At 46.2% G+C, this 15215-nt stretch overlaps 1 protein-coding gene across 1 annotated transcript in view; it reads right to left on the bottom strand.

Annotated features, from left to right (window-relative positions):
* Window positions 1–15215, bottom strand: part of lrp2a (low density lipoprotein receptor-related protein 2a) — a 281896-nt gene that overhangs the window by 216300 nt on the left and 50381 nt on the right. Inside the window, 2 exon segments of the mRNA XM_055637704.1 lie at window positions 5201–5317; window positions 9037–9165. Coding sequence (XP_055493679.1) covers window positions 5201–5317; window positions 9037–9165 — 246 coding nt within the window.

Consider the following 15215-nt stretch of genomic DNA (forward strand, 5'->3'; position numbering starts at 1 on the left):
ACTTTAATGAAGATAAGTGTGAAGTGCTGGATTTTGATAAAACAAACCAGGACATGACCTTCACAATAAATGTAGGGCTCTGGATAGTGTTGTAGAGCAGAAAGATCTAAGGAGTGCGGGCACATAGTTCCCTGAAAATGGCATCACAGGTAGATTGGGTGGTCAATAAGGCTCTTGGTACATTGGCCTTCATTGGTCAAGGTATTGAGTATAGAAGTTGGAATGTTATGTTACAGTTATACAATACGTTGGTGAGGCCTCAATTGGAGTATTGTGCAGTTTTGGTCACCCTGTTGTAGGACGATGTCTGCTGTATGACTTTATGATTCTATGACTCATTAATTCTGCTTTGATCTTTGCCATTTCATTCATCTGAATACATTCTTACACGATTTTTTAATAAACTCTGAATTCTTAAACCATTACACTGTCTAACATTTCATATTTTCAATAAAACATCCAACTTTGAAGTAAAATAACTGGGTGAGACCAGAACCCCCCGTTAGACTGTGGTCACAAAGTTCAAGAGAAACATCAAAATATGAAGGAGTCGTTTAAATGTTGCTGCATTATATCGACTTTGTCAGAACCTTCTTCTACAAACATTTTCAAGATAGAGATGATAGGACTCTGTAAAACATTGTTATGAAATTAACTATGATTTCTAAATTTAGAGTCATAGAGAGTTATGGTGGTGAAACAGGCCCTTTTGCCCAACTCATCCACGCCGACCAAGATGACCCATCTAAGCCAGTCCCATGTGCCTGCATTTGGCCCATATCCCTTTAATCATTTACTATCCAAAAACCTGTTCAAATGTCTTTTAGCTGTTATTAGAATCATAGAGTTGCACAACATGGAAACAGGCCCTTCGGCCCACCTTGTCCATGCAAAACAAGTTGGCATTTTGCACTAATCCCATTGCCCTGTATTTGGAAACATAGGCCGCTAAACAATAGACAATAGACAACAGGTGCAGGAGTAGGCCATTCGGCCCTTCGAGCCAGCACCGCCATTCAATGTGATCATGGCTGATCATCCCCAATCAGTACCCCGTTCCTGCCTTCTCCCCATATCCCCGACGCCGCTATTTTTAAGAGCCCTATCTAACTCTCTCTTGAAAGCATCCAGAGAGCCCGCCTCCACCGCCTTCTGAGGCAGAGAATTCCACAGGCTCACCAATTTCTGCGGGAAAAAGTGTTTCCTCGTCTCCGTTCTAAATGGCTTACTCCTTATTCTTAAACTGTGGCCCCTGGTTCTGGACTCCCGCAACATCGGGAACATATTTCCTGCCTCTAACCCTTAACAATCTTATATGTTTCAATGAGATCTCCTCATCCTTCTAAACTCCAGAGTGTACAAGCCCAGCCGCTCCATTCTCTCAGCATATGACAGTCCCGCCATCCCAGGAATTAACCTTGTAAACCTACGCCGCACTCCCTCAACCTTTCCTATTAAATCATATCTGTGTTCAAGTGTCTTTTAAACATCAAATTGTATCCACTTCCGTCGCTTCCTCTGGCAGCTCATTTCAGAGACGGACTGCCATCTGAAAAGTTCTCCCTGAAGTCCGTCTTAAATCTCTCCCCTCACTTTGTCCATGGGGGCATGATCGTGTGCACCTCAATAAGGTCACCCCTCCACCTCCTGCATTCCAAAAAGAAAGTCCCAGCCTATCCAACCTCTCCCTGGAACTCAAGCCTACAAACCCAGGTATATCCTGATGGTAAACACAAAATGCTGGAGTAACTCAGCGGGTCAGGCAGCATCTCTGGAGAGAAGGAATGGGTGAGGTTTCAGGAGGAGATGAGGAATCTCTTCTGCACCTTTTCCAACTTAATGACACTAACTGAGTGATCACAACTCCACACAGTACTCCAAGTGTGTTCATGTCCCAGCTACACTAGTCCCACCTGCCTGCGTTTGGCTCATATCCCTCTAAAACTATCATATCCATGTACCTGTCTGAATTGTTCATAAATGTTGTGACAGTCCCTGCCTCAACTACCTCCTCTGGCTGCTCATTCCATACACCCACTACACTTTGCGTAAAAAAGTTACTCCTCGGGTTCCTGTTAAATCTTTCCCCTCAAACCAATATCCTCTGGTTCTCAATTCCCCTACTCTGGGCACGAGCCCCTGCATGTTTACCCAATCTATTCCTCTCGTGTTTTTGCACACTTGCATGTGATCACCCCTCATCCTCCTGCACTCCAAGGAATAAAGTCCTAGCCTGCTCAATCTCTCCCTGTAGCTCAGGCCTTTGAGTCCTGGCAACATCTTTGTTAATCTTCTCTGCATCCTTTCCAGCTTGACAACATCTTTCCTTTAACACGGTGTCTAAGACAGAACACAATACTCTAAACGTGACTTCACCAAGGTCTTATGTGACTGCAAAATGTCCTCCCAACTTCTAATGAAGTTAGAAGGCCAACGTGCGTTTGATCAATTTATAAATATGTATTTCACCTCATCAGCCTAAATAAGGTTATTGTGCCATATGTAATCATTAATAGGTAAACTGGAGCAACACAGCTAAGCAACGAATGTAAAAATCTATTTTGTAATATCAATGTTGCAAAAGTAGAATAATAATCTAAGCAAAATGGTTTCAATCCCGTTCCCACAAATAAATGTAACAAACCATTGTAATGTCGTGGCAATCAAATCGTTAGCTATAACTGTTTTGTCAGGTACAGTACATTGTACAATGACGCTTTCTGGGAATAATTATATAATGGAGGTTTGTTCCCCCCACCCCCAGGCTGCTAAAGTTTGTTATCCACGATCACATCTGTTTACCTTGGCTCTGGACACTCTCAAACCTAGCTGAGCATGAAATCTCAATTGAAGGCTGAATCGCACAAGTTCACCGCGCTCCTGCTAATTGAGTTAATGGATGTATCCGTGCACTTCATGCAGGAGTAGGTGTAGAACATTCACCTCGTTAAATTACTCCAAATGATGGCATCAGCAATGATGTGCACACAATCACACATAGAACTACAGTGTTCTTTCTTGTTAGCAAACCCGGGTCAACTGTTCCACTGGGTGACCGCAATGGTATCGCTAGACGCAGCTATCAATTTAATGCAGTCACTGAACAGCGTGCCAACCGCTCCCCCCACCTGCTCAAGTGATAGATGGATACATGTGAGGGAGGGAGGATGATGGGCTGATGGGTGGTGCAAGTGACAAAAGCTAGAGGCGGAAAGGCGACAAAAGGGCAAAGGGCCTGTCCCACTGTACGAGCTAATTCAAGAGTTCTCCCGGGTTTCCCCTGATTCGAACTCGGAGAATTACGGTAATGGCCGCTCGTAGGTACTCGGGGCTCTCGTGGACATTTTTCAACGTTGAAAAATCTTCACGAGTCTTCACGAGTTTACCGCGTTTCCCGAGTACCTGCCGTTAGCGTTACGAGCCGCTAAGACACGTCCCGAGCTCCGACGTACCCGCTACGTACATTCCACATGCCTACCACGAGTTTGATTTTTTTTTTTAAACTCGGGAGAGCTCTTGAATTACCTCATACAGTGGGACAGGCCCTTTAGTTTAGTTGTCACGTCTACAGAGGTCCAGTGAACAGTTTTTGTTGCATTCTAACCAGGCAGCGGAAAGACTATACATGACCATACAATCAAGCCGTCCACAGTGTACAGATGCATGATAACGTGAATCATTTTAATGCAAGACAAAGCCCAATAAAGTCCAACGAAAGATAGTCCAAGGGTCTCCAAGGAGGTAGATAGTTAGCTCAGCACCCCTCTCTAGTTGTTGATAGGTTGGTTAAGTTGTCTGATAACAGCTGGGAAGAAACTGTCCCTGAATCTGGAGGTGTGTGTTTTCACACTTCAGTATCTCCTGCCTGAAGGGAGGGGGAGAAGAGGGAGTTCTTGACTATGCTGCTGGCCTTGCCGAGGCAGCGTGAAGTGTGGATGGAGTCGACGGAAGGAAGGTTGGCTTGTGTGATGGTCTGGGATATATCCACAACTCTCTTGAAATGTAAAACTGAAGGGAAAGATATAGGGGGGGGGAACGGGATGGGGTGGGGAAAGAAGGGGGGTGGGGGGGAGGGGGGTAAAGGGGTCTGGGGAACTTGGAGTAGGGAGGGTGGGAGGTGAGTGGAAGGAGGAGTGGAAAGGGAAAGGGTTGGTGGGAGAAATGGTTGCATGCTGGAAGTTGGGAAGTAATGAGGTGGGGGTTTGGGAGGGTGGAGGGGGGGGGGGGGGGGGTGATGAGGTGGGGGGGGTGGGGGGAGGGACAGAGGGTACTGCTTGAAATTGGGAAATGTGATGTTCATACCGCTGGGTTGTAAGCTACCCAAGCGGAATACGAGGAGCTGTTCCTCCGGTTTGCAGTTTGGACTCACTCCGGCAATGGAGGAGGCCCAGGACGGAAAGGTCAGTGTGGGAATGGGAAGGGGAGTTGGCAACCGGGAAATCCAGCAGGCCTTGGCGGAACAAGTGCAAGTGTCCGGTGAAACGGCCACTGAGTCTACGTACGGTGGCGCAGATATACAGGAGCCCACATCGAACAGCAGATGCTGTTGGAGGAGAGGCAAGTAGATCCTCTGCCTCATCTGAAAGGGCTGTCGGGGTCTCTGGATGGAGGCGAGGGAGGAGGTATAAGGACAGGAACACTAGTGCAACACGCCTGAGAAATAAGGCTACAAGGATGGTGCCAGGACTCGAAGGTCCGAGCTATAGGGAGAGGTTGAGCAGGCTGGGACTCTGTTCCTTGGAGTGCAGGAGGATGAGGTGATCTTATAGGAGGTGTATAAAATCATGAGAGAGGAATAGACCCACAGAGTCTCTGTCCAGAGTCACGGAATCAAGAACCAGAGGACATAGGTTTAAGGTGAATGGGAACAGATTTGATATGAATCTGAGGGGTAACTTTTTTACAAAAATGGTGGTTGGTGCAGGGAACGTGCTCCTGGAGGAGATAGTTGAGGCAGGGACTATTGCAATGTTTAACAAACAATTAGACAGGTACATGGATAGCACAGGTTTGGAGGGATATGGGCCAAATGCAGGCAGGTGGGACTAGTACAGATGGGACATGTTGGGGGTCTGGGTGGGAAATTGAGCTGAAGGGCCCTGTATCACTCTACGAGAGGTGTTACATCTCCTATGGTTGCTGGGGAAACTATCTGGGGACGGGGCTGGCTGTTGGATGGGGAGGGAATTCAGGGACTTACGGCATCCTGTTTCATCAATTCCATCACTGCAGTCATTAACGTGGTCACATCTGTATTCTTTTGGGATACATTCGCCATTGATACAGGTAAACTGCTGACTGGAGCAACTCTTCGAAGCTGCACAGAAAGAAAGGAATTAATGTTAACAAAACCTGACCTTGCACTCTTAACGGACAGGTCATCATTACCCCACACCAGAATCCCTTATCAAACTACACCAGAATGATAAAATAATTATAGACATATCCTTTGGCTACATGGAAAGGAAGGTGTAGTGGGCATTAAAGTCACTCCAGCCCATGTGCAATGGTTCACCACACAGACCTGGACCTTCAGTATGACAATTCACTAAAGATGGACACAAAATGCTGGAGTATCTCAGCGGGTCAGGCAGCATCTCTGGAGAAAAGGAATAGGTGACGTTTCAAGTCGGGATGCTTCTTCCTTCGTCTGAAGAAGGGTATCAACACGAAACGTGAGTCTGAAGAAAGGTCTCTTCACCTATTCTCTTCCTCTGGAGATGCTGTCTGACCTGCTGAGTTACTCCAGCATTTTGTTCTATTTCCAGTTTAAACCAACATCTGCAGTTCCTTTCTCTGAAGAAGGATCTCGACCCGAAACGTCGCCCATTCCTTCTCTCCAAAGATGCTGCCTGACCCACAGAGTTACTCCAGCATTTTGTTCTAATTTCCGGTTTAAACCAACATCTGCAGTTCTTTCCTACACGCTGGACCATTCACTGGATGGAAACCGAGCGATGAAATATGTCGGGCACAAGGAGATGCAGACAGTGCTTTATCAAAGAAAGGCACAAAGTACTGGAGTCAGGCAGTGGGTCAGGTAGCATCTATGGAGCAACCAGGTCACCTTCCTGAACACGCCACTCAGCCCTTGTTTAGCAGACAAAAAGAAGCAATTAGAAAGCATATTTAACACTTTTGTTCTATCAGTAAATCCCCTATATACAAGTAAAAAATCAATACATGGTAAAAAATGAAACCTATTATTAAAATAATACATCACACACCAAATTATTCACGAATTAGAAAATCTAGTGTTTCACTTCTTAGACATGCTGATACGACATCACGCGTCATAGAGTCACACAGCACGGAAACATGCTCTTGGACCTAACTTGCCTACGCCCACCAACATGTCCCATCTACACTTGTCCCACCTGCCTGCATTTGGCCCACATCCCTCTAAACCTATTCATGTTCTAGCCCAAATGTTGGCACCGTCCCTGCCTCAATAGCATCCTCCAGCAGCTCGTTCCATAAACCCACCATCCTTTGTGTCAAAGAGATGCTCCATAGGTTCCTATTCCCATTCATTTTAAGCCTATGTTCTCTGGTTCTTGATTCTCCTACTCTGGGTAAAAGACTCATTCACCCGATCTATTCCTCTCCTGATCTCATACACTTCCATTAGATAGATCTCATACACTTCCATAAGGTGCAGGAGCCTGAAATCTGCAACATCCAGGTTCAGGAACAGCTACTTCCCCACAGCCATCAGGCTATTAAACTCAACTCAACAAAAATCAAAAACAAAAACAAAAATCATAAACTTTAATAGCCTATTGCACTTTATATGCTTATTTATGTGTGTGTATATATATTCATAGAAACATAGAAACATAGAAATTAGGTGCAGGAGCACTCTAATAAGGTTGTAAGATTGTGGACAGCTCTCAGCTGCCCAGGATCCAGCTGGTTCTAGAATGCTGTTGAATGGAAAGTAACCAGAAATACATTTCTCCTAAACTCAGTCTTGGGTATAACTGGTTTGCATCACTTGCATTGCATGAAACATGCCGAGAACGATCTTTGACGTTTTGTAATGCAAACTTTAAATATATATATATATATATATTTGGAGCATTGTCTACCTTTTGGAATATAATTCAATCTGTAATAAGGTTGCAAAAATAAATCATTGAATTTAATTAAATTGAATACATAGAAACATAGAAATTAGGTGCAGGAGTAGGCCATTCGGCCCTTCTAGCCTGCACCGCCATTCAATATGATCATGGCTGATCATCCAACTCAGTATCCCGTACCTGCCTTCTCTCCATACCCTCCGATCCCCTTAGCCACAAGGGCCACATCTAACTCCCTCTTAAATATAGCCAATGAACTGGCCTCGACTACCCTCTGTGGCAGAGAGTTCCAAAGATTCACCACTCTCTGTGTGAAAAAAGTTCTTCTCATCTCGGTTTTAAAGGATTTCCGCCTTATCCTTAAGCTGTGACCCCTTGTCCTGGACTTCCCCAACATCGGGAGCAATCTTCCTGCATCTAGCCATTCAATGGTATATGGTCACGCTGATCAGTTCTGTATTTATTCATGCCTACAATATTCTGTTGTGCTGAAGCAAAGCAAGAATTTCATTGTCTTATCTGGGACACATGACAATAAACTCTTGAATCTTGAATCTTGAATCTCCCCTCATCCTCCAGTGCTCCAAGGAATAACGTGCTAGCCTGCTACACCTCTCCCTATAGCTCACGTCCTCGAGTCCTGGCAACATCCTTGTAAATCTTCTCTGCTCCCCTCCCAGCTTAACTATATCTTTCGTACAGCAGGGTGACCAAAACTGAACACAATACTCCAAATGTGGCCTCGTCAATGCCTTGTACAACTTCCCTGTCACAAAGCAAGCAGAGACACCAACACTCCGGCATTTTGTGTCTACCTTCAGTGTAAACCAGCATCTGCAGTTCCTTCCTACACGCTGGACGAATGACTGGACAGAAACAGCGCGATAAAATATGTAGGGCACAAGAAACGGCAGATACCGGATCCACTAAAGACACTGGATGAGTTCCCTGATCACCTGGAAACCTGCACACGGCTAACTCAGTTTTAAATCAAGATTCTAGGACCATCGATGCAATGTTAAGATTAAGCTGACCAATAGTATGATAATAGGTCTGCCCGTCAAAATGAACGCTGCATCCTAAGTGCATGAACTTGCATGGATTTCAAGACTGATCTTGGGGACACGTCAAACATTTATAGAAAGTACATATCAAAGGAAAGGCACAAAGTGCTGGGGCAGCTCAGCAGGTCGGGCAGCATCCAAGGAGAAAATGGATAGGTGACGTTTCAGGTCAGGACACATATTCCATCTGAAGGTCATTCCCAACCCAAAACGTCACCCATCCATGTTTTCCAGGGATGCTGACTGACCCGCTGAGTTACTCCAGCACTCTGTGAAACGTCACCTATTCATGTTCTCCAGGGATGCTGCCTGACCCGCTGAGTTACTCCAGCACTCTGTGAAACGTCACCTATCCATGTTCTCCAGAGATGCTGCCTGACCCGCTGAGTTACTCCAGCACTCTGTGAAACGTCACCTATCCATGTTCTCCAGAGATGCTGACTGACCCGCTGAGTTACTCCAGCACTCTGTGCTCTTTCCTTGATAACAAGCATCTGCCGTTCCTTGTTTCTATGTAAAGTACAGATTATTCATTCCAAACTTCATTCAGAAAACTTGGATGAGTGGATCACGTTAGTCTCTATATATGTGTAGGAAGGAACTGAAGATGCTGGTTTACACCGAAGGTAGACATAAAATGCTGGAGTAACTCAGCGGGTCAGGCAGCATCTTGGGAGAAATTCAAGAGTCAAGTGGGAGGTGTGTTTTATTGTCATATGGTCCCAGATAGAACAATTACATTCTTACTCCCATTACTTAACAGTACCAGTTCTTAATTCCAGAAAGTCTGTATATTTTGTAAATGAACTAGAAGATGTACGTGAGTTTCATACTTTTATCCAGGCTTCCTCTGCTTTGGACAGGTTGTAATAAAAGGCTGGACTTACGGCAATGCTGACGCTCATCAGATCCATCATCACAATCCTCTTCAGCGTCACACACCCAGCTGGGGGGAATACACTCACCATCTCCAACGCACCTGAACTCATCTGCTGCACAGGTCAGGGTAAACGGAGCTGAAAGCAAATGAAAGCCATGGTGGTGAGGAGAAAGCAAAAGGGACAGTTGAACCATCCAAGTAAAATCTAACGTCTTCAAAAACAGTGTCGTGCTGTCCTAGATTCTCTGGCTTGGGACTGGGAAGGGCTGAAGAACCACCCTACATTCTTCTCCATGGACGGCACGGTGGCACAGCGATAAAGTTGTTGCCTTACAGCCACTTTCAGCACCAGAGACCCGGGTTCGATCCTGACTATGGGTGCTGTCTGTACGGAGTCTGCGTGCGCTTTCTCCAAGATCTTCGGTTTCCTCCCACACTCCACAGACGTACAGTTTTTTTAGATTAATTGGCTTGGTATAAATGTAAATTGACCCTCGTGTGTGCGTGTGTGTGATAGTGTTAATGTGCGGGGATCGTTGATCGGTACGAACTCGGTGGGCCGAAGGGCCTGTTACCACGATGTATCTCTAAAATAAACTAAACTTTAAAAATTCCTCCCTCTGGCTTCACAATTTGCAACTCTTCAATAAGTTCATAAGTTCTAGGAGCACAATTAGTCCATTCTGCCCATCGAATATACCCCGCCATTTAATCATGGCCGATCTATCTTTCCCTCTCAACTCCATTCTCTTGCCCCCGCCTCGTAACCCCTGACACCCATACTGATCAAGAATCTATCAATCTCCGCCTTCAAAATATCCACTGATGGCCTCCACAGTTATCTGTGGCAATTATATCTACAGATTCACCGCCCTCTGACTAAAGAAATTGCTCCGCATCTCCTTTCCTTACATCCTTTTAATTGGTGGCTCTCGCCTCTGATCCTAGACTCTCCCATTGGTGGAATCATCCTCTCCACATCCACTCTATCAATCAGTCTGTCTCACTCCTCCTGCTTCAATCTCTGGCCTTTGTCCAACCATCTTCCCATCAAAACCTCCCTCGCCTGCATCTGCCTATCACTTGCCACACTTTGTCCTGCCCCTCCTCTCTTCCATCTTTCTTCCCCACCCCCACATAATCAATCCGAAGAAGGGTCCCCGACCCGAAACGTCACCGATCCATGTTCTCCAGAGATGCCACCTCAGCCTTCAATGCCTAGTGGGCCTGTCCCACTTAGGTGATTTTTCAGCGGACTGTCAAGTTGCCGGCAGTCGCCTGAAAAACCGGCAACTGGAACGACAACTGTCAGAGTGGAACACACACACACACAAACATCGCCTCCTTCACCAGCCCGTTATGCAAGGCAAGCGGGGGGAGCGCTGTCTGAGTAAAATTCACACGATGCAAAGCCAAGGTGAAACAGACACACACCGCGATGAACAGGAAGGTTGGCGCTGTAATTAAAAAGCACAGTGTACGGGAAGTCCTTGAAAAGAGGGGGGCGGGGGGGGGAGAAGGAGTAGAGAAGGAGTGGAGACAACTTTTAAGAAGCCAGAGATACACAGCTGTGAAGCTCGGCGGACATTTAACATTACCGGTCGGTTATCCTTGGTTCTGAAAACTACTGCTTACGTTTTATTTTCCCCAAAGATCCAATGAAATTCACCGGTCAGCACCAGCTCCAACCTACGAGAACCTACGAGAACCTTCGACCTCCTGGCGACCCACTAGGAGCTCCTGGCGACCCACCTACGGCACGAGAATTCTCGCTACTCTCCATGGCGGCTTCATTCTGGTCGCCGCTAGTTTTTCAACGTTGAAAAATTCGAGGTGACCATAATGAGGCCGCGGCTAGTTCCCAGAATGCGGGAACTCCTCACGACCATGAAGGCGACTCCCCGGCAACCACCCGCCAACATGTGGCGACTGCATAGTCTCCTGCAGTCGCCTAAAAAGTCGCCTAAGTGGAACAGGCCCATTAGTAATTCCAATGCTTCTGAAATGAATAAGTGCTGAGGGAACACCCAGATCCAAACAGGGGACCTCTTGATCTGAGGTTAAATGCTCTACCACAGAACGATAGCCTGGAGACAGTGACTCCGACAGTGACTCCGACAGCACCGTCCAAACATAGGCATCCACCACCACCAAAGACAAGGTATAAAACAACAAGCATCAGCAGGCAACATTGCACATTGATCAATGTGACAAATTCATAATCAAAGCCTTAACTCAATAGCTGCACACATTCACACCCCTGTCACTCGCCTTGCAACAGTTTGTCAGTCAACCATAACACTCACATATGTATTAAGAAACTGCAGATGCTGCTTTATACTGAAGACAAACACAAAATGCTGGAGTAACTCATCAAGACAGGCAGCATCTCTGGAGAAAATGGATGGATGAAGTTTTGGATTGGGGCCCCTCTTCAGAAGTCTGTCTGAAAGGTCTGAAGAGGGTCCCGACCTGAAACGTCACCCATCCATTTTCTCCAGAGATGCTGCCTGACCTGCTGAGTTGTTATTCCAGCATTTTGTGTCTAACATTCACATGCTTCACCACGTACTCACATTATTCCAAAACTAAAACACTGCAGTTGCTGGAGGTTTGAAATAAATCAAACACATGAACTTTGTTCTCTTCCCACAGATGCTACATGATCTCCGGAGTATTGTCAGTACTTCGTTTCACAATGTCAAGTGCCTCATCAACGTCTCACAGCATTCACATTTGGCTGGGTACTCAACCATGATAAGTTGGCCCAGCGGGAGAGTTGCTGCTTACGGCGTCAGAGACCCAGGTCCAATCCTGACCGCGGGTACTGTCTGTACGGAGTTTGTACGTTCTCCCCGTGACACGCGTGGGTTTTTGTCCAGGTGCTCCAGTTCCCTCCCACAAAGATGTATAGAAGTGTAAGCTAATTGGCTTGGTACAATTGTAAATTGTCCCTAGTGTGTGTTGGATAGTGTAAGTGATCGCTGATGGCATGGACTCGGTGGGCCGAAGGGCCTGTTTCCACGCGGTATCTCTAATCTAAACTAAGAAAGACAGGCACAATGGACATGTATCAATAACAATGTTACAGGTGGCACCTCTATAGGTGGCAGTGTTACAGATGGCACCTCTACTAGATGGTAGTGTTATAGGTGGCACCTCTAATAGATGGCAGTGATATAGATGGCACCTCTAATAGGGAGCAGTGATATAGATGGCACCTCTAATAGGTGGCAGCATTACAGGTGGCACCTCTAATAGGTGGCAGTGTTAAAGGTGGCATCTCTAATAGGTGGCAGTGTTACAGGTTGCACCTCTAATAGGTGGCAGTGTTAAAGGTGGCACCTCTAATAGGGAGTAGTGATATAGATGGCACCTCTAATAGGTGGCAGTATTACAGGTTGCACCTCTACTAGATGGCAGTGTTATAGGTGGCACCTCTAATAGGTGGCAGTGATATAGATGGCACCTCTAAAGTGGCAGTGTTAAAGGTGGCACCTCTAATAGGTGGCAGTATTACAGGTGGCATCTCTAATAGATGGCAGTGTTATAGGTGGCACCCTGCCTGGGGCTGGGCTTGCAATCTGTTCTACAAGGATAATTTATATTCCCTCTACAGAACAGAGAGAATGGGCAACCTCCCTAATGCAACGGTGTGCTTCAAACCAAAGAACACCTCCAGCACCGATCTGGAACAAATGTAATACCTGGAGCTGAAGGTTACCTTGACCCTTACAACCACTGCCAACTTGCTTCTAACTCCCCTCTCTTCCGGGTTACTGTGTGGAGGATTGTTTCTGAATCTTATGCATTGTCCCTCCGGCACCTTCAAGGAACCACAAACCAGAGGGCATAGGTTTCAGGTGAGAGGGGAAATGTTTAATAGACGCCCGAGAGGAAATGTATTCACGCAGAGGTTGGTTGAACGAGCTGCCAGTGGAGGTAGCTGAAGCAGGTATTAGAACATTATTTAAAAGGCACTTGGATGGGTACATAGATGGGAAAAGTTTAGAAGGATATGGGCCAAATGCAGGCAGGTGGAACTAGCGTAGATGGGACACCCTGGTCGGCATGGGCAAGTTGGGCCGAAGGGCCTGTTTCCTTGCTGTATGACCCATGAACCTATCCCATGAATTGGACCATTAGCAGATTCATTTGGGAGATGTGCTTCATGGAGTAGTTAAATCAGGTACAGCAACCACGTTTAAAATATATTTGGTGCAGGAACATGGATAGAAAAAGTTTAGAGGGATATGGGCCAAAATGGGACTAGTGTAGATGGGGAATCTCAGTTGGCATGGAAGGGGTGGGCCAAAAGGCCTGTTTCCGTGCTGTATGTCTATGACTCTGAACAGACCGAAGGAAAAAAACAAACAAAACTGTTATTTTGGGCAATTACTGATATCCGCTGAATTGGCACAAATGAACAAAGTTATCTAACCCTTCATTTGGAAAGGGAATGTTGGACAAGTTGGGTAAATAATTTACTGTGTAACAAAAATATGTCTGAGCTTGGGTAATCTATAACTGAGCACATAACTGAAAGCCTCAGCCAACAAAGGAATCCCGTCTGAAGAAGGGTCTCGACCCGAAACGTCACCATTTCCTTCTCTCCAGAGATGCTGACTGTCCCGCTGAGTTACTCCAGCTTTTTGTGTTGAACTAAAGGATAGACGATGTTCTGGTTCAAACCGCGTGTACTGGGCAACTAATGTTCTCCGTTTTCAGAGATGACCAAGCAGGAGGATGGCCTCTGTGTTAAAGCATGGTAAACAGAACCAGAGGGCAACCATTTGACATTTACAGCCACACAGCCGTACAACACGGAAACAGGCCCTTCGGCCCACCTTGCCCATGCCAACCAAGTTGTCATACTGGGCTAGTCCTATTTGCCTGCATTTGGCCCATTTGCCCTCTATATCTGTCCAATTGTCTTTTAAAAGATGTAATTATAGATCCGATCTATAGCTTCCTCTGGCACCTGATCCCAGATATGGACTGCCCCCCCTGAGTAGAAAAGTTGCCCGCTGAGGTCTCTCCCCTCTCACCTTAAGCCTGTGCCCTCTAGTTTTAGAATCCTCTATCCTGGGAAAAAAAGACTGTGAGCATTCACTTTATCCATGCCCCTCATGAAATTGTACATCTCAATAAGGTCAATAGACAATAGACAATACACAATAGGTGCAGGAGTAGGCCATTTAGCCCTTCGAGCCAGCACCGCCATTCAATGTGATCATGGCTGATCATCCCCAATCATTACCCCGTTCCTGCCTTCTCCCCATATCCCCCGACTCCGCTATTTTTAAGAGCCTTATCTAGCTCTCTCTTGAAAGCATCCAGAGAACCTGCCTCCACCGCCCTCTGAGGCAGAGAATTCCACACTCACCACTCTCACCCCTCAGCCTCCTACGCTCCAGTGGAATTTTGCACGGTTTTAGTTTCATTGTTCACAATGATTAAGCAATTCAGTTCTATTTGGGAATGTTTAATCCTGCAATTTTACATTATTTAGACATATTAATAGGCACGGATGCATTTTAACCTGAAAGAGAATTTCTCCATGAAAATACTAAGCTACAAATGAACATGTTCCAAAGATATTACGTTTACAGAGGTGACCAAGGAAAAGGGCTGAGATACATGTCTCTGTGCTAATAACTGACAGATATATGGATAGAATGCCATGGGCCAAATGGGACCATCCCAGTATGCCAGCTTGGTCAGCATGGACAAGGTGGGCCGAAGGGCCTGTGTTTCCATGCGGTACGGCTGTGTGACTGGAAATCTCAAGTGGTTGCCACCTCGCTGTGTTTAGCAACTCACCTCCAGATGTAGAGGTGTACAAGATCGTGAGGGGAATAGATCGGGTAAATACACAGTCTTTTACCCAGAGTAGGGGAATGAAGAACCAGAAGGCACAGGCTTAAGGTGAGAGGGGAGAGATTACTTGGAGGGAGGGGAGAGTGGGGAGGCCACATTTAGAGCAATGCATTCGGGTTTAGTCACCCTGTTCTAGGAAAGATGTCGTTACGTTGGAAAGGGAGAAGAGAACATTTGCAAGGATGTTGCCAGGACTCGAGGGCCTGAGCTGTAGGGAGAGGTTGAGCAGGCTCGGACTTCATTCTTTGGAACACAGGAGGACGAGGGGTGATCTTATAGAGGAGTATGAGATCATGAAAGGAATAG

Source organism: Leucoraja erinacea, chromosome 7 (genome assembly GCF_028641065.1).
Source record: "Leucoraja erinacea ecotype New England chromosome 7, Leri_hhj_1, whole genome shotgun sequence".
Classification (NCBI taxonomy): domain Eukaryota; kingdom Metazoa; phylum Chordata; class Chondrichthyes; order Rajiformes; family Rajidae; genus Leucoraja; species Leucoraja erinaceus.